General features: G+C 45.8%; 1 protein-coding gene across 1 annotated transcript in view; it reads left to right on the forward strand.

Annotated features, from left to right (window-relative positions):
* Ephb1 (EPH receptor B1) overlaps nt 1-25,929 on the forward strand; it is a 504,317-nt gene that overhangs the window by 408,251 nt on the left and 70,137 nt on the right. The window contains exons 8-10 of the mRNA XM_004664344.2: nt 333-441; nt 1,559-1,623; nt 13,730-13,852. Coding sequence (XP_004664401.2) covers nt 333-441; nt 1,559-1,623; nt 13,730-13,852 — 297 coding nt within the window. The remainder of the gene's footprint in view (nt 1-332; nt 442-1,558; nt 1,624-13,729; nt 13,853-25,929) is intronic.

Genomic DNA, 25,929 nt, shown 5'->3' on the forward strand with positions numbered 1-25,929 from the left:
GAAGCTGTTTGGGCGATGGGTTTCATTTCCTCTCCACTGGACTTACCCTTAGCATGGCTAACAGTACTCTGAGAGAATTTCAGAACCAAGGGAGTCGCCTCTGTTCTGGAGACAAATGTCATCATCCCTTAGTTCCCAGATTCCATATCACTGCTGTCTTGTTTTAATTGTTATCGTCTTTGGTAGTTTGTTTCTGTGAGCCTTATAGCTCTGGAGCACTGAAAATGGAGTCCACACGCCTGCATCTATCTGATGTGTCTGATGTTCTGCACTCGGTCCAAGTCCGTGCAGCGGGTGCATGGGGAGGGTTCTAATTCTCCTCTCTCACCTAGATGACTACAAGTCAGAGCTGAGAGAGCAGCTGCCTCTGATTGCTGGCTCAGCGGCGGCTGGGGTCGTGTTTGTCGTATCCTTGGTGGCCATCTCTATCGTCTGCAGCAGGTAGGTCTGCACTCCGACCTGCTCCCCACCCACCGGACTCCATGCGGCCCCTCCCCTTCCCAGGCTGCACAGACAAGACAGGACTTGATCATTCCCAGACACAATCTTCATTTCTATCTCAATCCACCTGCAGTCTGGAATTCTCTAGATTATTTATTTTCTCTGTGTCTGGGATAAAACTCACTGTGGGAGCTAGACAAGACTGTGAGTAAAGAGCATCCATCCTCAAACCTCATTTCAGCCAAGACTTTTAGCCTCCCCCCCACCAACTCACTGTACAACGACTTTTCAGAGTGACAGTTACAAAATTGCATTTGACCCGGTGGAGCATCGCTGCCTGTACACAGACTGGCTTCTGGTTAGTGCGCACAGGCCCTGAGCGGGAGGCAGGCAGGAGACGAGGCAAGGAAGAAACCAGAAAATCTGAGTTTTGCACACAGACTGGCCCGAAGGCCTTTTGAATTTTTAATACTGTTTGCAGCTGCCTTGGGTGGTTAGCCCAGATCCCGCGTTTGCAAAGCTCTGTGGCCCGCTCCTACCCGAGCAGCTCTGCAGCGTGACCCGCTGCCAATGGAACCCTTTGTCGCCTCCGCCCTCTGACTGAGGTCCACAGCCGTGGTAGATATCTGCAAGACCTTGACTTGAAGGCAGACTCAACTTCCCAAAGGAATGAGTGGTGGCCAAGCAGAACACTGGCCAGTGCAAAAGCAAAACCTTAAAGTGGAGGCTGGAGAAATGGCTTAGCAATTAAGGAGTTTGCCTGCAAAGCCAAATGACGCGGGTCCGATTCTCCAGGACCCATGTAAGCCAGATGCACAAGGGGGTGCATACATCTGGAGTTCGTTTGCAGTGGTTGAAGGCCCTGGCGCACCCATTCTATTTCTCGCTCTCTTTCTCTCTCTCAAATAATATATATATATATATTATATATATATATATATATATATATATATTATATTATATTATATTATATATATATAGATATATATATTTTTTAAACCTTAATGTAAGGGTTGCCCAGGACTTAATCCCAAAAGACACTCAGGGATGACCCACCTGACTGGGCATGAAGTCTGAATGTGACCCTACTGAGAGAGTCCCTCTTCTGTATTTGCAGGAAACGGGCATACAGCAAAGAGGCTGTTTATAGTGATAAACTGCAGCATTACAGCACTGGCCGAGGTGAGTGGGAAGGTGTGCATGCATGGCTTAACCCCTGGTGGACCACTGAATCAAGCTGGCTAGCAAGCACAGAGAGCCTCGGGGGCCAGACTACTGACTGGTCCAATGACCAATCCCCGCCCAGTCCCAAGTGCCAAACTGGCCACTCTCTGAGGGTCTCTGGGGACCACAGACTGCTCACCTCCTCTTCTGCATGCCATTTGTTGACTTCTGCGGGTAGATTACCTTCTGCATTGATAAGCCCTTATGGTAGACAGGAGGAGATTGGGTTTAGTAAGTCAATGAATCCTGAAATCAGACTCTGTGGGAAAAGGTGGAGGGTTCTCTATTAACATCTTCTGCCTTATCTTATCCAATTGAGTGGCTGGGGAATGTGTTAACCAAATTCACAGATAAGCCATGTAACAGGCATGCAGGGAATTAAAAAGATAGCAGAGCCCAGGAGGCCAGAGTGCTGGGATATCTCCCAAGTGTTTTCTTTTACATAATACCTTTAAAAGTTTTTCTCACTCTTTATCCTACCCCCCCCCTCTCTTTTTAAATAGCTGTATAAAATATTTCATAACTGCAGTTTCTCGTCACTGGTGAACAGAAAGTGCAGTATCGGAATGACGCTTCCTTCCTCTGTACGATGGCAACATTGCACAATTCAAAACAGGTCTGACAAGGACAGTCGGGCCACGTTCCCGCCTCTAAAAGTGGTTTGCCAGGAGACTTACAGCAGGAGGGTTCACCTTCTAAGTGACCCCTTCTGAATTCCACGCAGGTCCTCAGAACTCTGTCCCAGCACTTTGTGCCCTCGCTGCGGCTCACCTCGGTCCTCCCTTCGTTCCCGTACTGCTCATTCAGCACGGAGCATAACAAACAGAGCCCATAACCGAATGTAACCCAAGCATGCATTCACTGGGTTGGTTCTTCTCATAGCGAAAAAGAAAAAAAAAGGGGGGGGGAGCTTCTGAACCTAAGTTCTCATGGATCAGACTACTTCCTTTCTCCACGGCCACCTGATCCAGGGGAGGCGGCCATGCCAGGAAGGGGTCTGTGCTCCAGCATGGAAGTGGTGTTCATGCTACACAAAGATAATGCCTTTTGTCCAAAATCTAGTCTCTGCTAAGGGATGTGTAGAGGACACAACCTTGGCAGCTGGGCTGCTGCACAGAGCAGGGGTTGTTGGGAGGAGCCCCAAGCAGGGCACGGCCACTCCACCCGCGCCAGCTCTCCTAATCTGAGACTTCGGTGTATCTGACTTTCAACTTGAAGGACATCACCTGGGTGCTTCAGAATGACTCGCAGGGATCTCTCCCACTTCCTGCCTCCCTTTTCCTCCTCGAGCCTCCAGCATTGCCTCCCTGCCTGCTCTGGCATAACTCCTTGTTATGGTGGGCCACTAGATAGCCATTCACATCTGGCATCCTGTGACCCTTTCAGATGTAGCATTTATAAATAATCATGTCTGCCTGAAAGCAGAGTCAGGACCACAGTGACATGTGATTGGGTAGGTCATCTCATCCAGGAGCTCTCTTTCGAAAGGCGTGCAGGGAAAGCCCGATGCACCCTCTCAGGTCTGGCAAAGAGAGTTCCCAGGCATCCAGAGGGTATTATATGGGACTCATTAGGGTGGCTTCAAGCCTGCTGCATAGGAGTGGCTTTTCCATGTAGAGAAAAGTGTGTCACTAAAATGTTCCAAGTTGAGACTAGGAAGATAGCTCAGTGGTTAAAGGTGCTTGCTTGCAAAGCCTGCTGGTCCAGATTCAATTCCCTAGCCACCCACATAAAGCTGTACAGGCATTTGTTTGTCATGCCCCCACAATAAATAAATTAATTTAAAAAAATAAAGGCTCCAAGTTCTCTTATCAGTGGGCTGAATTACCTGTAAAGCCATAGAGGAAAGTGTATCTGGTTTCCAAAAGCTCTAGTAAAACCAACATTCAGTTTTCAGATGTAGGAACCTTGTTACCACCCCTGAGCATGGTTGGAGGCACAGTGCTAACAAGCTAGCTACCCAGTGACTACCTTTGGGTCATTGTAAAGTTCTTCCTAAGCCTCAGTTGACTTCTTAGCCTTTGGAAGTCTGAACCATTTCTGAACGTCCTTTTCTACTATTTATTACTATTCACTTTTCATCCAATTCATGATACCTGGACCCTCCTTGTACCCAGGTTCTCCAGGCTTACCCTGCCATGCACTCATCAGTGCATTTTCCTTCTGTGAACATTTATCTCCTTGACTGAAGCTATTACGAGTGGAGAGTCATGAGCAAAGGCCTGTGGAGCTTAGGGGAAGGCCCAGCACGCAGAGAGCAGAAGGGGAGACTGCAGCTCGGTTAGAAGCAGGGTCTGGCTAAAGCAGGGAGGGGGTGGAGGCAGGGTGATGGGTTATGGAAGACTTCCTCTATGCCTGCATTGGGAACTTCAATCTGGGAATGCTCTTCAACACATACAACCTCCACAGTCATTGCAGGAGACAGGTGTTGATTCAGGAAGGACAGTAGCATCCCACATTCCCAAGGTTTATAATTTACAGAGGTGGACTGTATACCCTCTGGGTCTGGCTGTAGAACCCACACTTTCTCCATATTGGAGAGGTTTAAGGTGCCTGGCCCTGAGGAGCAGACCCAAGACTAATAATCGATGTCCTGGTTGGTCATTTGTGAGCCTCCCCACACCCTCCATTCTGGGTCCCACTCCAGGAGGCAGAAAGCTCAATCATGGCTGATTACACCCGGATCACCCATGGGCTCCTGTGTGGAATGTGGACAGCATGGGGTGCTCTGATGGTTTCCTGCTCCAGGAGTGACAGAACAACCCCCACAGCAGTGACCCAGTTCTGTTCCCCAATGTCTGTGGAGAGTACCATCTCCCCTGGCTTTCCCACAGGCGGGGACTAGGGCATTGCAAAGAGGCTGGCAACTCAAAACTGATGCAGAAGCTGAAAGGCACAAAAGGGAAATGTTTGCCAAGAGCTCACCTTCTCTAACCAGCCAGATTGTGGCAGATTTGGGGGAAAAAAATAATCATGTTCTTTCTCCAGGCGCTGGTTCAATGTTTCAACTTGGACCCTGGAGCTTGGTAAACAGGGTTATAAAGGAGAATTTGGATTGGGTGGAAAGAGGCTGGCCGAGATGGGCAGGGTGGAAGAGGATCTGTTGGACATCATGCCAGATACACAAATGAAGAGCGTATGAGGCAATGGTTCATGTTCAAGGGTGGAAGGAAAGGAGTGCGGGCCTCCTAAGCCCCCAAAGGGACAGACAGAATATTGTCATGGTTTTTTGGTCCAATTCTCATGTTTGGCTGACTACTGGTTACCTGGACAGGTGATCGAGGTGGGGCAAGGTGCGCTCACGCACTACCTTTGGGAAGTTAGAACACATTCTACTTTTGGAAAAAGCAAATAGGAACTTGTGAAACATCGGTTACTGTATGTTTTATAGTGGATGGCTCATTCCTGATTTCTCAGTTGGATGGGGTGCGTGGAGAGAGATGAGGGAATGGCTAAAGGGTTAAAGGAGTTCAAAGAGCAGCTCTAATGAGATCACCTCTGTGTTGGGACAACTGCAGATAAAGTCACTATTGCTATATTTTGAGGAAAGCACAAACAAATGGGGCATGTGCCTGAACATTTGAGATAAAGAAATGTCCTAATTTTCAGAGCAGAGAACGCAGGATTGTGAGCTCCAGCTCCAAATGCTTCAAGACACTGTAAAGCACATGGATCTGGGCATGATAACCTGAATTCAGCAATCAGTGGTAGCTGCAAGGGTTCATTAAGAAAAAATCATGGGAAGCTCTTCTCTTACTAGGGTCATACATTAGTATATTGAAGAAGAATCACTGAGGTAGGAGATTTTTATTGGGGCAAAAATGCCTTATAATCTCTTAAGGGAAAGCATTGTTAAGTGGATATAGATTTTTGTCTTCATATGAAAAGAAAAGTGAGTTAGTGACTCTGTCACCCAGGAGGAAAGTCCCTGGCCTCATTCTAGTCCTTGTCCTATTCAATCTCCTTTTGTTTGTTTGAATATATTTTTTTAACTTCATGAGTTAGAATGGATCACGAGGATGCTGATGGAGTTTGTAGGTAACGGTTGGAAACCAGAACGAACACCGTAAAAGACAGAATCAAAATTCAGAGCTACCCTGCAGCTTCGAATGCTAATTTGAAATCTGCAAGACAAAATGTTAGCAGGATAAATCTGGAACCTAGTGTTTAGGTTAAAACATAAATGAAGCAGTACAAACAGAAAGGGACTTGACTTGCTCTCTATTTACGAGGGAAAAATATATCTGGTTGATCACATGTTTAATATCAATGTTACTATTAATAAAGTGGAATATTAGTGCTATTAACTACCAGTTTTGAGCACATACTGTACTAAGTGTGTGTGTGTGTGTCTGTGTGTGCGTGTGTGTGTGTGTCTGTGTGTGTGTGTCTGTGTGTGCGTGTGTGTGTGTGTCTGTGTGTGTGTGTGTGTGTGTGTGTCTTCTGCACTGGTAACAACACACCAAGTGTCTCTGACCTGGAAATCCTCATTTCAAGAAGGCATGTTTGTAAAATACCTCCTCCCGATCAAAGCGGTCTGTCCTTCTGGGGCAGTGGCAAGTCCTGAAGGAAGCTGGCTCAGAGGCAGTGCCCTGCCCCCTTCCCTGGAGCTGTCCAGCACAGACAGTGTATTTTTGTCTCATTCAGGCTTGGGATCTACAGATTTTGGTAAAGGGTGTTGGGGGAGGATTCCTGCCTCTGGTGAATGATGGGACAAGATAATGTCCAGAAACCTTACTAGCACCAAGACTGCATGTGAGCTGCCAAGATGGGTGGTGTTGCATTTCAGAACTTCAGCCCCCAGGGAACCGCCTGAGTAACCAACATGCAGGGCGGGTTTGCGCTGGAGGGAGGAATCTGACTGTGGTAGTTCCGCTGCCTCTTCTGGAAGGTTCCAGGAGCATTAGAAACCAATTGTGAGTAATGAAGGCCTGTGGGCATCCAAGGAGAGGCACCTTGGTACAAAAGGCAGCTGAGTTTATAGTGGGTGTTTATTAAACGTCAAATAAAGTTAAGGACCTACATTCACCCATGTGTCTGCTGTTGGCTGTGAGCCAGAGCCTCTGTAACTGTTAACTCTTATGGTCCAGAGATCATTAGCTAATGTCCTTGGATTCCCAGCAAGAGCTCAGTGGCTCAACATGGTCCAACACTAGGAGGCCTTTATCTGGAAGGACTTAACTAGCCATTACTACCAGGAAACATAGAAGTGCTAATCAGTTTCCCTGGAATATTTTTCTCAGTAGAAAGCAGCCTGTGTGTGTGGTGTGTTTTTTTTTTTTTTAATTTTCTATGTAATCAGTAACAAGTGGTTATAGAGACAAATCCCAACAGTGTAATGACGTTGACCAACTTCTGCTGGCAGATGTAACTCACTTCACCTTGCACCCATGTTCCTCTCCAGCCCATACTCCAGTTCTGCTCATTCATCTGATTCCAGTTTGAGTTTTCTGACCAGCACCTACAAACTTGGGTATTTCACTTGTGCATCTCAAGTTAAAAACTGCAAGAGTCAACTCTGCTTACATCAGAGATTCTTTCCCGTGTCTGTTAGTTGGTTAATAGTAATATCCTACCCTGCAAGTTTAGGCATTGATTGGGATTCAGCCCGTTCCTCTTGAATGCCCCATCTCTGATTGCTCACCCAAGTGCCATCAATTCTTCCTTTGAATTTTCTCTCTCTTCTTTTGTTGTCCTCATTGTAACACTCCTGTTGGAAACTCTGTTATCTTACTCACAAGTTAAGCAATTACTGTAACAGCCTCACAACCATTTACCCAGCCTTCAACTCTTCCCCAGCAAAATAAGCTCCCCAGTGCCCTGCTTTCAGTACGTCCTGCCCCTGCTGGTGAAGCAGTTGTCAGCTCTGTGTGTCCCATGTCATCAAACCCCTTGCTTTTGTTTGATAATCGGGTCCCCATGGTAGTGCATTGACCCCATTCTTCTGCTTCTAGAGCTCTGTCCTCTCTTCCTACTCCCCCTCTCTCTTACACACACACACACACACACACACACACACACACACACAGAGAGAGAGAGAGAGAGAGAGAGAGAGAGAGAGAGAGACATGCCTCTCTCTGAACATGGAATATCTCTCATGACATTCTAAACTTCTCCCTTTTGGAGGACCTTATACACTTGCCCGTCCAAGTTCATCCAAGTCCTAGAGCTTCTAGAACATTGACTTTCTCAGACCTTGACCTCGAAGACTGACACCCACCGCTTTCTCCATTGCAACCCATTTCCAGGGACAGCTTCCTGATTCTACATTATTCAGCACGGGCCTCTTTTGCATTCTAACTCACACCATAACCACGTGAAGAATCTCACGAGCTTTGTTTTCTGATAGCTCCCACAGTCGCTCCCATGGAGATAGTTTTGTGTTGAGCAGTGCTCAGAAAAAGGAGGGTGCTCAAAGTACTGAAGTCTCCTCCAGAGACTGCCCAGATCCCTAAACAGCTAGCTACTTAGGCATAAACATCTGCACCAGAGTGGTGGGTTCACAAAGGTGACGAAGTCTGTGTTGAATGTAGACGAATGTACAGGAGACACACTTTCCCTACCTCCCCACAACTCTACCAAAGCACAGCCTAGTAATGAATGAGAACAATTTTATACGCATGTTCTTTGAGGTCATGCTGTGGGGTTCCAGCAAGCCACCTCCAGCTGGAGGCAGGCTGGCTCCTCCTGTTAACCTTGAAGCCCTGGGGTCAGCTGGCCTCATTGGTCTGCAGATATCCAAGACACTAGTTGTGCATTCGGAATACACGGGAGGCCTGAATAAGGCCACCAGTTTTCTTTACATTGCCGCGCCCACGTGTCACCTACTGATCAGAACTAGCCTGTGCCCAGGCTCCTCTGTCTTTTCCTGAGCTACTGTCTCCCTGACGTTTCAAAGCCCTCACATTAGTTTTCCAGCATTCCTCAGAGCTCATCTCAGCCAGCTCCTTTCTTAGAACATCCTGATCTACAGATACAGGGTCTCTCGCAACGGACAGTGGCTCCTTCTGCTTCCAGAAATGCTTGACGCCATGCAAGAAGGCTCCAGACAGAGGCTATTAATCCTCCCAAGCCAGAGCTCAGATGAATACAGTCTTAAAAGGCTTTTGACAATCCAAACCGTGACCCCTGTCATAGCATAAGTGGGTTTTGAAGACAAAGAATGAACATATCTGCAAATTTCATCTTCCTCAGAAATTAGTGAGGCAGGAGATCATAAAGCTGAAGGGTATCTTTCTTTTAAGTCCATTCATACCACTTCTGTGCCAGAAATATGTAAACTATGATTTAAAAAAATGGAAACTATAGAAAGTGACAAATACTTTAAGAATATATTAATAACAATAATGTGAAATGCCATGCTAATTATTATTAAATGCCTCTTGCTATAGGGATCTATCATACCCGATAACATCATCAATCCCACTAACAATATTTTCCCAGTGCTTATAATCTCAGAACATCATCTGAGCTCTATTTCCCAGGGTTTAGCTGTGCCTGGCTCTGCCGCGGACTTGATTCCTGGTTCACTTTCTGGTGATTCATTACACTAAATACCATTTTCCTGATAATTAAAAACTGCTCACTGGCAAGTGGGAACAGGAACAGGCTGATGCAGGATTTATGTAGAAACACAAAATGAGGCAAAAGACAAATGACCTGTTCTGCCTAGCTCAAGGCTCCCTCTCCCTCCCTACCCGGCATCATCTTCCCAGTCTTAAGGAAGGCTCACTGGACCACAGGAGAATAGGCTGAGGAGATGTGTTATACACGGTGAAGCAGAGGCAGCCGTGTGGGTGTGGGGTGGACATTACATGCGTGTGCTCAAGCAACATCACACTCCCTCTTTAGAGCACACAGATTCCTGTCCTTAGCCAGAGGAGCTGGGCCAGGGCCATCTCGTTCCCTGGCTTTTTACACCATGACTAGTGGAAAAGCCTTCAGTCTGAGCTGCTGATAAGACCTTACTCAGCTTCCTTCCTCAACTCAGCTATGCTAGTATTTGATTTCAAGGAAAGCAGGAGCTGATTCCTACCATTGCGTAGATACCCCGGTGAGGATGTTCGTTCTAAAATGTGACATTCCATTGATCGCACTCCTGGGCTCTCGGCAGCCTCATGGCTTCTGTTGAAAGGCTTCAGTGGCAGCTAAAGCCTTTGACCCAAGAACAGAAGCCATATCACCACATATGTGTACATACACACACGCATACACACAGGCATGCACACACGCACACACATCTTAATTCTGCAAGATAGTAGGTTTCTCTGAGTGTAACATCCACACATAATCACAGTAAAAACCTTTCCTCATTTGAGCCCGCTTTGTGACACATTACTGGCCCAAAGAATAAAGGCCCCATCAAGAGATGAGCCCTCTCCCTTCTGGAAATAACTCCTTTGCCAAACTGGCTAGGCCCAGTATTCATAATGCTCATTAACTCATAATCTTTTCCCATTCATCCTCATATACGTCTTTGCTTGCAAGCCATTCATTACAGCACATTCTAGATTGTTTAATTAGTTTCCATGGAAGAGTTCCTGTAGGACAGCTTAGCATACATCTTTAAAAGCTCTTGATCTAAAATAATAAGGTAGTTATTTTTAAGGCAACTAATACACCCCTAAGCGGCTTACATCCACCACTGCCCACCCCATCTCACTTCCTCATCCTACCTCCCCAAACGCTTCCTAGAACCATTTACTTCTAACAGTAATGAGTCCATTAGTCAGGAAGTCCTTTCTGTTCATCAGGCACTGGGCTGGACTTGCCACTTGTGATAGGGCTTGCCATTCTTACAGGCCTCCTAAGATGAGGATTTTATTTCCCAAATTGGCGAGGGAGAGAACTATTCTAAGAGATGAACATGAACTTATATTATGCAGGGCTCGTAAAAGGCTTTGGGGTACTGATGACACCTGTGCGTCCCAGCACCTGAACTGCAAAGAACAGGGGGGATGTCACAGCTTGCTCACAGTGTCCTGGTGGCTCCTTTTACTTTTTTTTTTTTTTTAAAGTATGTGTTTATTTGAGTGAGAGTGAGCAAGTGAGTGTGCGCATGCACAAGAGAGATGCAGATAGAAAGAGACAGAAAATAGGTGTACCAGGGCCTCTAGCCACTTTAAATGCACTCCAGACACCTTGTGCATCTGGCTTACACGGGTGCTGGGGAACCGAACCTGGGACCTAGGTTTCTCAGGCAAGCACTTTAACTGCTAAGCCACCTCTCCAGCTTTCTTTTGCATGTTGAGTGTGTCTCCGTTACCTCATCTACGTCGCTTGCCCTCCCTCGCACCCTGGCTGATGTCCGAATGCAGCAGCTGTGTTTCTTGGCCTGAATGCTTTCTCTGGCCCCGGAGCCTCCCTCTCACCTGCACAGCAGGGACACGCAGTGTGCAAATATTGATCAATGGGAATCCGGGTGGAAATACCTTAACACCCTTCCCCTCTAGCGTGGCCAACTTTGAAACCTGTGGCCACCTATCCTAGCTCATAGGCCTTCCTTGGGGAGATAAAGCCTGTTTTAATAACCCATAGGGACCGGTGGCTTAAGGACACACCTCAGGCCAGGCACCTTCCTTCCTCTATTCAGTCCCCACTTCCGCTTTGCATACTTCTCGGGCATCACCTCTGCATTACTTATTGCTCATCTTTTGGGCCAAATACCAGATGAGAAGCAGCTTAAGGAAGGAAGGGTCCATTTCGGCTTGCACAGTTCCAGGAGTGCAGGTTACGGTGGCGTGGAAAGCAAGGCAGGGCAGCGGGAACAGGAGGCTAGCTGGTCACATTTCACGCACCAAGAGGAAGCACAAGGAGAACAGGAAACAGAGCCAGGCTACAGAACATCGAAGGCGCCCCCCTTCCCCTCAGGGCCTACTACTTCTTCTAGCAGGGCTCCACCTCCAAACTGTGCCACCCATTGGAGACCAAGTGCTCAAACGCACGAGTCTGTAAAGGGTATTTCAGGTTCGACCCATAACAACTTCCAAAATCGCAACCTTCCTTCAGGGATAGTTTCTGAGGAACCTGAAGCAGGGCTGGGGCAGCCTGGAGATACTGCCCTGGGCTTTTCACACACTCTCTGCCATCATTTGTCTCACTCTTCACTTCTGCATAGTGGGTGAGAAAAGGGTGATGTTCTCATCTCTTATTTTATTTTATTTGTTTATTTATGAGAGAGAGAGAGAGAATGGGCTCATTGGGGCCTGTAGCCACTATAAATGAACTCCAGACACATGGACAACCCTGTGCATCTGGCTTATGTGGGTACTGGGCAATTGAACCTGGGTCCTTAGGCTTCACAGGCAAGTACCTTAACCACTTAGCCATCTCTCCAGCACCCCCCACCTCTGCTTTGTCCTTTGTCCACTTATGCTAAAAAGTCCATCATTCACACACATGTACACATACCCTCACAACACCCTTCACATGTCCCGGGGGATAGAATAAATGTTACAGACCTGAGGTCCATTCCCTTTGCTTTGTCCAGTGTTCGTTGGTATACTCCAAGGTCAAAGTCATCACTAGGTTTCCCAGAAGCATTCTAGAATGCGTTAGCCATCCCCCTGCTCCCAAGACAAACAATGCAAAATGCCAGGTATGGATTTATTTGATGATAGAACAACCTACCTTTCAGGCAAATCTCTTCTTACATAGCAGGGCACTTGAGTTCTCTTCAGCTCTGGAAAATAGCCCCTTTATTCTTTTCCATGTCCTTCTTCCTTCATTTGGATTGCCCAAAGTACTTCCATTCCTTTCCTGAGTAGGTAGGTAATTAAGACAACATCACAAGAACCATCAGATGTGATTACAATGGAACATGCCAGAACTAGAGTGTTTGCAAAGGGCTAGGAGTCAGCAGAGAATAAGTTGTGATGATCTGTGAGGTTCTGAGTCCGGACTTCTGGAACCTGAGCTCCAGCCTCAGTCTCGGATCCCCATCACGAGGAATGATCATTGTGGCTTATGGACCCACCTGTCCCTGTAGACTTAGCTCCTTCAAGGGTGACAGCAGCCACCAGCAGAGCAACCCTCTGTCACAGGGCCGTGGCATTGGATGGCATCACCTATCTTTTGGAGGCCTCGCCTTTCACCTTCCTACCATGGTGAAAACAACTTCACATTTAATGACACATCAAACAAGTTGAAAAATCACTCTTCAAATGAGTCCATTTGTTTCTTGGGTTCCATTTACTTTTTTTTTTCTTTTTTTTTTTTGCCCCCTGTCCTATACTTTTTGAATGTATTTTTTTCTGCAAGGACAATTCTCTATTTTGTCCCCAAGCACACTTATTTGTCTTGCTACTGTATATATCAGTGACAAGGTCCATATTCCTTTATGTATTTCTCATCTCCCATTTTATTCGTTTTTTATACTTCAGTGTGTCTGAAGGCATGAGGGTTCAATTACCATTTTTCTTTCATTCCAACACTTTTTTTTCTATGTAGACTTTGATCTTTTTGCTTTATTAGTATTTTCCAAGCTTCTCTTCACGCTTTCTCTTTTGGTGAACTATTTTGGCATTTCCATCTTGAGGGTTTTCTAATGGTGATTTCTTTCTTCCTTCCTTCCTTTCTTTGTAATTCCACCCTCATTCCTCTTGTGGCTGTGGACTATAGCCGTCAGTTATAACCTTAACAGTGGCCTCCACTCAGGAAAGTTGTCAAGTTGATAAATATTGATATCTACCCTACCATTTTACCACCACTTTTCTGCTAATGCATTTGGTTGGAATCAATCAGCTCCTCTGCCTTCTGTGAGTGCCTGGTTATAGGAACTGGTCCCGATCTGTCACTTATAAGTAATCTATTCCACATTTCATCAAGAGCACAGAAAGAGAAGAAAATATGGAGGAGAAGTAGAGGACAGAGAGCCAGGCTCCCGTAATACAAAAGGAAGGGAGATGGGGATGCTGAGCCAGAAGCAGGGCAGGAAAAATCTGCAGCAAGCTGGCAAGCTGGAGGGTCACTCCCAGGAATACCCCTGGTGCTGGGGACATCAGCCGTACTTAATGGGGACCCTATCCTCTTTGGGATGTTAACCCTGCTTATCTCCTCCAATAAGGCTCCCCAGGGATGAAGATCTACATTGACCCCTTCACTTATGAGGACCCCAATGAAGCTGTCCGGGAGTTTGCCAAGGAGATTGATGTTTCTTTTGTGAAAATTGAAGAGGTCATCGGAGCAGGTATGGCTCTCCCCTCCCCTCGTCTCTGTACTCTTGGTGTCCACACATCTCCCTCCCTCTGCAGGTGTCTTTTTCAGCAAATGTCAGTCCATTGGGAAGAGAGTTTCTGCCTTCTTTATCTTCAGAAGATGAATCTGGACCGCCTACAATGTGCATTGAGTCTAGAGCAAGAGCATGATTCAGAATCTTTTGAGGACCTTAATCACAGTGGCTAAGGTGGCCTGGCATTGCAGGTGTGTCAGCTACAGTTGTAAAAGATCCAGAAGTATCTTGGGGAATAGACCACCAAATGCATAGAATGAGAGGAGGTAGGGTACTTGGTCGTGTAGGGTTTTTTAAAAAATTGTTTTTAAACCAGGACCTAGTATCTCATTACAAATGGCATATCAATGGCTTTGAGCCAGAATTTCTCACTATACTTTGAGTTGTCATTTCCCTAGGCACATATACCTGGATCTGGGCCAGGATTCAGAATAGAAACTCGACCCTGTGTAGAATTACTCACGGAAATACTCATAGGATATCACACACTCAGTCTAGAGCAGTGATCTAGAACACTTGTCTTTCTTTAACAGATTAATGGATTATAGAGTCAACTTGGTAACAGACTAAGCCTAATTAATATAAACGAGAGAAAACATGCCTAAACATCTTTACTACCTCTGGTCAACCTTCTTAGAAGCTATGCTTAATCGGAGTCACCTTCCTATAACTATTTTGCTCTATAACATTCTGTTTTTACTTTGCTTGTTAAGCCAGTGTACAGGCTGTCTTCACTAGTATGCTGTAGTGGGTTTCCTTCTTTCTTTCTTTCTTTCTTTGTTTCTTTCTTTCTTTCTTTTCTCTCTGAGTCTGAAATGTTTTTGTGTCACTGTTTGGCCATCCATGGAGTGGCATCTCCCAATAATATTTTAACTCAGTAAAATATAGTTAGTCAAAGACTTAAAGACAGCCACTTCATATATTATCTTTAGGGGAGATGTCATCATCCTTCCAGTCACTGCCTCTCTTAATGCACCAGAGGGTCAAAAAGCCATCTGTGAAATTGGAAGTCACGTTGGAAAGCCTGCCCCATTAGGCTGCCATTTTCACGCTTTGGTTTTCCTCTTGACGTGCTGGGGAGCTGCGTCCTTGGGTCCATCTCTTCCAGCCTCCCCATGGAAGGTACCGGGACTCTCCCTGTCACGACCCACCACCCACCCCTCACGAGTTCCGGTCTGCTGACCCGAATCCGATCCACAAGCGTCCGTCCACATTTTCCATCGACTGTCATTAAATATGCTACCGAACCACGACTTTCGCTTCTGTGAAGATAATTTTCTCTTCCTCCTTAGTCGCTGACATATTTAAGGATCGTGCCTTGGAAAGCTGGATACCAGATAAATTGGATTAGTCTTAGGGGCTCTCATTTCTCCAGGAAACTTGAAAGAGCGTTGGGGAGGTGGGCTCTCGGTCCTGGACTCTGTTTGCCCGCATTATTAATTGTTGTTATGGCTTGTGGTAATGGTGCTGGTGATTTTAATGTTGTTATTTATGTCATATGCTTAGAGCAGTGTGTTCTGGGCTGCATTTCATTCCAGACAGCATGCATCGACACCCCCTCCTGCCTCTGTCGGGGGAAGAGTAAAGAGCTTTCTCGCTTTATGATCCTGACAGGGAGCTACAATTTGGGGTGAGCTCACCTACTGCTGGATGCCTATAAAGGGACAATTGATGGCCCCACTCCCTCCTTCACCTTCCATTTGAGCACAGTGTTCTCCAGTGCTGCTGTGTTTGTGCATTCTGCTCAGAGGAGCATCAGCGTTCTGAGTGGCTCTCACAGTCTTCAGGAAAGATGCATTTAGCAATTTAGGTAATGCTCGACAGTATGGCATAAAAGACCTCTGTCCGGTTCTGCAATCCACCCTCTACCAAGGTCCATCTCCTTGTGATTCAGAACCATGCCAGACCTGATCCCTGTGGCTATTAACTCACTGTACATACATAACTGGGGGAAACTTCAACACTAGGCTCTCCCACTGGGAATCAATCTTTCTCCAGTTCCTTTCTTCTTCTTTTAACATACTCTCTTCCTCTGCAAGCTGCCTCACCGAGATTGGCTCTGTCTCATACTAAAAGAGCTGGTCAAGTGTGATTGTCAAGTTAAAAAAAAAAAAGTATAACATAAGAATTATAAAATATAATTGGCCATGTTTCTTTTAGCCACCTGGAAGGATTAGAGGGTGAAAAATTGGTTACAATATCATAAAAAGTAAAGAGAGAGAGAGAGAGAGAGAGAGAGAGAGAGCAAAAGTCATGCATGAAAGAAAAAATCAATAGCCCTCCTCTAGCCTTCCTTTCTTCTCTCACTCCCTTTCTCCTCATTTCTCTCTTTCCTTCCTGCCTGTCTCCCTCCACTGCCTCCTTCTCACCTCTTCTTCATATAGCCCCATGCTCTGGAAGGAACTGTAGTTATTTATTATTGTTAGTTATTTTCCTAATTGCTGTGATCAAATCCAGAACTAGAAGCATCTTCAGGGAGGAAGGGCTTATTTTGAGAAACATGGTTAAAAAGGGATATAGTCTATCACAGCACAGAAGACATTACATCAGGAATATGAGACAGCTGGCTAGAATGCATCCATAGAAAGCAGAGAAAAGATAGGAAGTGGGGCAAGATTACAAAGCTGCAATACCCTACCCTGCCCAGTGGCCAACACCCTTCCTCTAGGAAGGCCTTCTAATTCTCTCCTAAACTCTCCACAACCTTTAGAAGACTCCCTTCTTCCATCTCCTGAAGGTTCCACAAATTTCCAAACAGCACCACCAGCTGGGAACAAGTGTCAAAAAGACATGAGCTTACTGGAGGAGACATTTAACATTCAAACCACAACAGCTCCCCAAAGGAAACGACCTTTGGTCTGAGCCTTCAAGGATGAGCTAGTCAGAAAAATAAAAAGTAAGGTTTTATGAAACACATTAGAGAGAATGAGACAGTGACAAAGAGGAATGCCAAATAACTCAAGGAGGAAAAGGCACATCACCTTTCCAGCCAAGGCATACTGGAACCAGCCTGCTCATGTTCCCAGAGGCCAGCTGAATGCACTCTTCCGGCCCCACGTGCAGGGAGTTCCATGTTCACCCTGCTAGTAGCTTGACACCAATCATGACAGGAGTATTGACACCATGGGAACTGGCAGACGCTGCAAGCCATGGGCGTTTGTTTCTCTCTTTGCTTCTTGTTTTTTTCTGGAGAGCCAGTAGTTGGGCGCTTAACCAACACACCCTTACCCTGTTAGCTGTGAAAAGTTATTTAAAAAGAGGTTGCCAAGTGCTGTGCCTGCCAACTATGAGCCAGAAGTCAGGGTTGTGTTTATAATTTTAGGGTTCGGGGACCCCTCATTCACTAGGCATTGCCTAATTTACGCAGATGCCTAGCATTGCGTATCCTAAGGAGCTTATTCTCTGGCACAGTAATCATAGTGCCCCATTCAGTGGGAGAGAGAAAGAGGTTGAGAGCTGAGGAGGGAGGTGTAGACACTGTGTGAGCCTGGAGGTAGAAAGCAAGCTCTGATAGTATGGAGAACTAAGAGTACAGGGATCTGAGTGAGCCCGAGGACGAGGAAGCTCGGATGGACTATGAGCAAAAAGGGATGGAGGCCGTTGGGACAGGTTCCTATAGATAAGCCTGGAGAATCAGGCTGGCCAAGAGATTTAGAGGCCAAGGCATGGATTATATCCTATAGAAAACAGAATTCTGAGCAAATGGGCCTGATGGGATGAAGTTCAAGGACTCTGCTAAATGCTGTGCTTGGATCAGATGGCAAGGGGAATGTGGGAAAGGGTGGATAATCTCCCAGAGACCAGAGGACCAGTAACAGGGTCTTGTCTGGATGTGGGAACAGTCTCTAACGTGACTGATGTTGAGAGCCAAGGGTCAGCAGGAAAGCTGCATGGCAGTACCTAGATGCCCAAATAGGGGTAAACCCAATGTGTTGGAAAGAGCAACTGGGAGCTTGGTGACTGGAACTGATGGGGCAAATGTCATGAAGACTGTGACCAGAAATGCAGGACATCAGGCTCAGCACCAAGAAGGCAGAGTGAGGCTTCCTGGCACCTAGAGTGTGGGAGCGGTGGCTGTGCATGGGCGTGAAAATGCAATGAAGCAGAACCAACAACTATGCGGTTGAAGAATTACATCAACTGCCAAAGTATTTCCTAAAGTTGTTGAGGTTGGTGAACAGAGGAATAAAGTTAGCGGTAGTGGGCTTGGGTGTCGACTCAGTGGCTAATGTGCGTTTTGCTAGTTGTGAGAATCTGAATCCAGATCCCCAGCACCTGTGTGCAGTGCTGGGAATGATGATGTACACCTGTGATACCAGCACGGGGAGTCGGAGCCACAGGACTTACTGACTGCCGAGTTCAGCCCGACTGCTGAGTTCTGGGTTCTGGGGGAAATCTTGTCTCAAGAAAGTAAGCTGGGGGCTGGAGAGATGGCTTAGCGGTTAAGGCACTTGCCTGAAAAGCCTAAGGACCCAGATTCAGCTCCCTAGTACCCACATAAGCCAGATGCACTAGGTGGTGCATGCGCACAAGGTGACACATGCTCACAAGGTGGCGCACATGTCTGGAGTTGGATTGCAGTGGCTAAGGCCCTGGTGTACCAATTCTCTTCCTCTCTCTGATAAATAAAACAAACAAAAACCAACTCTTGGCCTCCATAGGCACACATGAGGACCTGCACACACGCATGCAAACACACACATGCACACACGTGTGCAAACCACGTACGCACATATACATATAAAAAAAAAACCCTAAAATTACGAGCCAGATGTGAAGCCACACGGGAAGATTGAACCACTGGTCATTAATACGTAGCTAGGGGGTGGGGAGATGGCTCAGTAGTCAAGTGCGTGCCGCTCAAGCATGAAGACTTGAGTTTAGATCCACATAAAAGCCAGGAATAGTGGCGCCTGTATTTCATCACAGTATTGGAGAGGTGGAGACAGCAGAATACTGTATGCTTTCCGGGTAACTAGTCTAGCTCAGTTCCATGAACTGCTGCATAGATTCAGTGAGTAGTTGAAGCTGATACCCAACATCTAAGTCTGGACTCTGCACGTACGCACACAATCATGCGTGCACACTGGCCTACGCACATGGAGACACACAAAAACACTCATGCCCAACACCAACACACACACACACACACACACACACAGTACATAGCTATTTTCGACATCCATCTTTCCTCATGAGGTGCAAAGTTCTTTAAGAGTGTGAAGCATTGTTGTTTCATAGATATTTGTTCTATATGATGATGAAAGTGGACGCTCAAGGGGAAAATGTGACAGAGGAAAAAGTGTGCAGAGCTGGGTAGTGTTTTGGAGAATGAAGAGAGAGGTTAGGGATAGGGAGTGAGGGCCTGGGTTATTTGACTCTCTGAAACTGGCTAAGTGGGGGGAGGGAAGCCCAATCCTTCCTCTTCTTCTTGTGGATACAGGGGTAAATTAAAGTCTCTGTAGGGGAGCAATGCACCACCCTGGTGTCTTTGGGAAATAATAACGCATGGCAACTGTTGCTGTTACTTTCTTGTTGCTTGACAAACACATGACCAGAAGCAGCTTACTAGAGGAAAGGGTTTATTTCAGGCTGACACATTTCCAGGGGAAACTTCATTATGGCAGAAAAGGCTGGCTCACTTCCATAGATCCATAGCGGAGGGACACACCATCAACCTGCCAGCAAACATGTTCAGCCTGAGTTCAAACTGCTGTGAACACACCTTGCAGCTGGACTTACCATCCACCCTCTAGCTGGCTGATGGACGCTTAAGTTGCAAGCTTAATCAAAAAAATTACCTCAGGCTATGGAGAACATACATTCAAACGAGCATGGTAACTATAAGTCTGACTCCTAGGAGTCACTTCAGAGCTCATCTCAGATGCTTTGTTTAATATTGATTAGTTGGAGCAATAAAATTACTGAGAGAATAAACCAGGTCTTTCCTGCATGATCGGTCCTTATTGCATGAATGGGGATCCCACGATCAGTTTGCAGCCTGAGTAACTATTTACAGGAGGCCGCACACACTGTCCAGCATGTGAAATGTTTCTGGATGTCCCATCAGAGGTGCCATCCCAGGGACAACATGCTGGTCATGCTCTAATGAATAATGTACTGTAGAGGCTACCAATGCAGTCCTCCCACCGTGGCTGCTCCTGAGGGATTGAGACTGCTTGCAATTAGAGGGCTGGGTAAGGGAACCAGCTATCTGTCCAGATAAGCATGGGATCACCATGTCCATCTGAAGATGAGGGTGAGTTTCCTTGAAAGTGATTGGGCAAAAAGGTCTCCTGTCAGCTTGAGACTGTTGGATTCGTTCAGAATATGGCTGAGCAGCATGGGGGAAGCAAGCAGGGTTCTAAACCCATATATGAGTCTCCATTTTACTTTTTATAAAAATTTTAATTTATTGATTTCAGAGAAAGAGAGAGAGAGGTGGGTAGAGAGAGAATGGATACACCAGGGCCTCTAGCCACTGCAAATGAACTCCAGATGCATGCACCACCTTGTGCATCTGGCTTTTGTGGGTGGTGGGGAATTGAAGCTGGGTTCTTAGCTTCACAAGCAAGTGCCTTAACTGCTAAGACAACTCTCCAGCCCTCAATTTAATTTTTTTTTTTTTTTTGAGGTAGGATCTCACTCTAGCTCAGGCTGACCTGGAATTCACACTGTAGTCTCAGGGTGGCCTCAAACTCTCGGCGATCCTCCTACCTCTGCCTCCTGAGTGCTGGGATTAAAGGTGTGTGCCACCATTCCTGGCTCTCAATTTAAAATTTTAAATGTTTATTTTTATTTATTTATTTGAGAGAAAGAGAAGAAGGCAAGAAAGAAAGAAGTAGGCAGAGAGAGAGAGAATGGGTGCACCAGGGTCTCCAGCTACTGTAAATGAACTCCGGATGCATGTACCCCCTGTGCAACTGGCTTACGTGGGTCCTGGAGAATTGACCCTGGGTTCTTTGGTTTTGCAGGCAAGTGCTTTAACCACTAAGCAATCTCTCCAGACCCTTGTTTAGCTTTTAATTAAAGTAGCTAGCTTGCGCTGAATGCTTACTGTTTGCCTGTTACTACTTTGTATACTTTGCAAGTATTGTCTCATTTAATCCTAGTACTAGCTCTGTGAGTCAGAGTTTATGTTTATGTGTGTATGTATTTTTTTTTTCTTTTAAATGGCAAGGAAATTAGCATGCAGAGGACAGCCTGCTACAGGCTGTGCTGCCCATTGAGTTAATGATGCAGCGAGAATTTAAACCCAGATACAGCTGATCTGAATCTGGTAAATGAAACCCTTACACTCGCTGTCACTTTAGTTGCTGTGGAAAAGAGCAGCTAAATATACAGTCATTGCTGATGCTGATAAACTCAACATAGCAGTTAAAATACCCAAGCCTCTTTGCTGGGAATTCCAATACTTCCTTAGAATTCATTATCCCCATATGATAGTGCTATAAAGACCATCCCACAATCCTTGGAGAAAACATGTTCTTCAGAGGATACGCACTGGTCCCATCTTTTCCTGTGGTTACCTGTCTGCCCTAAGCAAAACATTAAGAGGGCCAAGGTACTTTGTAATTTGAATGATATGTGCATGTTACAGAAATAAATTATGTACATATATGTAAGCATTTGCATGTATAGACAGTGAAAATGTACATGATATGATGGTATACAGTTGTCTGACAACCACAGAAAGTTATAAAAAAAAGAGGTGTCCAAGTTTTTTCTCAACACCTTAATATTGGGCTTTTTAAAAAAGTTTTATTTATTTATTTATTTGAGAGCGACAGACACAGAGAGAAAGACAGATAGAGGGAGAGAGAGAGAATGGGCGCGCCAGGGCTTCCAGCCTCTGCAAACGAACTCCAGACGCGTGCGCCCCCTTGTGCATCTGGCTAACGTGGGACCTGGGGAACCGAGCCTCGAACCGGGGTCCTTAGGCTTCACAGGCAAGCGCTTAACCGCTAAGCCATCTCTCCACCCCAGTATTGGGCTTTTTTGGACTCCACGGTCATCAAGCCAGTCCATTTTATATACCTACTGCTTGCACAATGAACATCTGAGAAACGTTACTGAAGGATGAGGATGGCTGTGATCATTTAGTAATGCCTGTCTTCTGTGCTGGGTCAGGAGGTGGTAGACTGTGTGCCGTGGCCCTACCATCACCCTCCTGTTTAGTCATGATCTACTTATCTTGCCTAAGCTAGTATGCTGAAGCTTGTTAGAAATCATTGTATAAAACGTAGGTTAAATTTATCCTTTAAAAATTCCATATTGGGCGCAAGCCTGAATTAGTAACTAGGAGCTCTGCTTTCCATCTTTCCCCCGAAGGCAGTTTGTGACTTCAAAATGCTGCTTTAAAAAGAAGAAAGAAAAAGTGCAATTGTGTGTGTAGGATCCACGCTGCACATAGCCAGTAGCTACTGGCTGAAATACCTGCTGGCAGGTGGGATGTTTCATTTTTCAAGAATTGAAAATTCTTCCCTTCTGATTTTACATATAATAGTCAAGGCATTTAACGCTGCCGAAACACTACTTTCCGCCTCCTCGTTTTGTCAAGGAAGCCAGGAGATAGTAACTGGCAAGGTTGAAACTTGCAGGGAATAATTTCAGCAGCTGTCTAGGTGGCCTGTCACAGGAACCTACTAGATTACACTTGGCTGACAACCTCGAGGGCTGTAGTTCTCGAACTTGTGCCACACGTCAGAATCACATGGAAGCATGTCCAAAGCCCTGACTCCAGGACCCACCTATTAAGCTTCAGATTCAGTAGATCTAGTGAGACATGGGACTCTGTATATTTTTAGGTGGTTGCTGCTGCTACTGGGCAAGACCCACACTTTGAGATCCACTGCTAAGTGCCACTGATCTCTAGACTGGCCTGATGCTGGAGCTGTGCCCTAATCAAGTAGATGCATGGCATTTGGAGAGGTCCCAGGGTCCATTGCAAAGATGCATGCCAAACAAAGTCCAGTTAGAAAAAACAAAACATTAGGCTGGCTGTATTTGCATTGTGGGTGACAGCGTCCACAGATAGAATCAACCGCAGCCACTGCCCAGCAGAATCATTTCCTATAAGCACCTTGATTTGTCTGAAATGTATGCAGAGAGTATGCATTTTTATTTAACAAAAAAATGGTATGGGGCTGGAGAGGTGGCTCAGCTGTTAAGGCACTTGCCTGTGTCACCTAAGGACCATGTCTGACTCTGCAGATCCCACATAAGCCAGATGCACAAAGGTGAGGCAAGCACAAGGTCGCACATGCCCACTAGGTGGCACAACTGTCTGAAGCTAAATTACAATGGCAGAGGCCATTCTGTTCTCACTCTGGCTTTCTCTTCCTATCTTTAAAATAAAAAAAAATTAAAACTATATATTCAAATGATATACTGTAGTGTGCATATTAAAGTCTTTATGAATTCAGATCTTGGAAAATCATACCATCAAATTCTGACCTTAATTATAAGAAAATTGTCAAAGAGCCAAAATAGGGGCTTTATTGTTTGTTGTTTTTAAAATATTTTGATTAATTGATTGACAGATTTATTTAAGAAAGAGAGAGGCAGAAAGAGAGAGACAGAGACAGAGAGGGAGATTGAACACATCAGGGCCTCTAGCCTTTGCAATTGAACACCAGATGCATGCTCTACCTTGTACATCAGGCTTATGTGGGTCTTGGGGAATTGAACCTGTGTCCTTTGGCTTTGTAGGCAAGCACCTTAACTAGACAGCCATCTCTCCAGCCTTTGTATGTTGTTTTATTTGTTTGTTTGTGTTTGTCTTTGAGACAGGATTTTACTGTCGAGACCAGGCTGGCCTGAAACCTGTGGTTCTCCTGCCTGCATCCCCTGAATGCCAAAAGTAGCTTCTTGAAGCAAGTATATGAACCTAAAAACCAGAGAATTCCGGCAACAGCAGTTTCTTAGATTGTAAACAACATAGGAACTTTTTTTTTTTTTTTTTTTTTACTAATAATGGAAATATGAGCTGGTGGTGGTGCGCACACCAATAATCTTAGCACTGGGGAGGCAGAGGTAGGAGGATCACTGTGCGTTTGAATCCAGCCTGAGACTACATAGTGAATTCCAGGTCTGCCTGGGCTAGAACAAGACCCTACCTCAAAAAAAAATAATAATAACGGAAAAATTTCCATCAACTCCTACCTCCATACAAGGTTGTGGAGATGTTAAAGGGCCAGGCACCTTAAACCTTACCCTCCTAGGCTTATCTGGGGACACGCTCCATCTCCAGGTCCCCGAAAAAGGCATTTCCTCATTGCCCTTGTGTGTCTTGGATCAGGCACCTGCAAGTCTCATAAGGCTGAAGAAACCTATGTCTCCTCCCTTTCTCTACCCTTACCTTCCAAAAGACACTACACCCCTTCCTCTCCTTATCTCTATTCTTTTTTTTTAATAGCCACCCATGTGCATCCTGAATAGTCTGTTATTTACCAAACACTTTCTCATAGTCCCCCCTCAGCATCAAGTTAGGAAGGTATAATGGTTTGTCACTGTTTTGTAAAATGTTTTTTTGTTTATTTATTTGAGAGCAACAGAGGGAGAGAGAGAGAGAGAGAGAGAGAGAGAGAGAGAGAGAGAGAGAGAGAGAGAATGGGCGTGCCAGAGCTTCCAGCCTCTGTAAACAAACTCCAGATGCGTGGACCCCCTTGTGCATCTGGCTAACGTGGGTCCTGGGGAATTGAGCCTCGAACCGGGGTCCTTAGGCTTCTCAGGCAAGCGCTGAACCGCTAAGCCATCTCTCCAGCCTTGTCACTATTTTTTTCTTAACTTTTCATTGAAAGCTTCCATACATCTAGACAACAATAAACCACAGTAATTCCCTACCACACTCCCATTCTCCTGCTCTCAAACCTACCCTCCATCAAATCCTCTTCCCCTTCCAATTAGTCTTTCCTTTGATTTGATGCCATCATCTTTCCTTCCTATTACGAGGGTCTTGGGTAGGTAGTGTCGGACACTGTGACGTCATGAATATCGAGGCCATTTTGTTTCTGGAAGATTGCACTGTAAGGAGTCCTACCCTTCCTTCGATTTTTTTCTTATATGGCAATGAGAAGGTTGGTTCCTGAAGAAGTGAGAGCTAATCCAAGGTGCACTGTCTTGGTGTGGGTTGGAGTACACATGGATTCTCTCCCTCACTCACAGGCTCCCTCCCTGCTGCACTTGGGGGGCGGGGCTACTTGGCCAAAGGGGCACCTCTGAGGGAGGCATAGTGATTAACTCCTTTTGCAATTGGTGCAATTGAACCTGGCTTGGGGAATCCGAAGTCTTTTGGTTTTTTTGCGCATGTATGTTGTGTGTCATGTGTGTCTGTGTGTTTGGTTGCACATGTGTGTGATAGGTACACATGCACATGTGTACACGTATACAGAAAACAACCTCAGGCATTATTCTCAGGTAATTCCATCTGCTTGTCTTTGAGTCAGGGTCTCTTCTTGGCCTTGAGCTCGCTAACTAGACTAGATTGCCTTGCTAGTGAGCTCTAAGGATCCTCAGTCCCTGCCTTCTCTGTGCTGGGATTATAAGCATTTGTCATGAACACAGTCTTTTTTTAAAATCTTTATTGTATTTTATTTGAGAGAGAGAGAGGGAGAGAGAGAGAGAGGCAGATAGAGAGAGAGAGAGAATGGGCACTCCAGAGCCCTCAGCCATTGTAAATGAGCTCCAAATGCATGTACCACCTTGTGCATCTGGACAACATGGGTCCTGGGGAATCAAACTTGGGTCCTTTGGCTTTGCAGTCAAGTACCCTAACCACTAAGCGGTCTCTCCAGCCTATGAACTGAGTTTTTATGTAGATTCTGGAGATTGGATTCAGGTCCCCATGTGCTGCAGTCAGGTTCACATTGCTGGTAGAAATCACCCAACCAAGAGCAGCTTGTGGGAACAAAAGAGGTTTATTTTGGCTTACAGGTTCGAGGGGAAGCTCCATGATGGCAAAAAAAAAAAAAATAAATAAACCATGACGGTAGCAGAGGGTGGACGTCACCCCCTGGCCAAAGTGAGGTGGACCA

The sequence above is a fragment of the Jaculus jaculus genome, chromosome 17 (genome assembly GCF_020740685.1).
Source record: "Jaculus jaculus isolate mJacJac1 chromosome 17, mJacJac1.mat.Y.cur, whole genome shotgun sequence".
Taxonomy (NCBI): Eukaryota; Metazoa; Chordata; class Mammalia; order Rodentia; family Dipodidae; genus Jaculus; species Jaculus jaculus.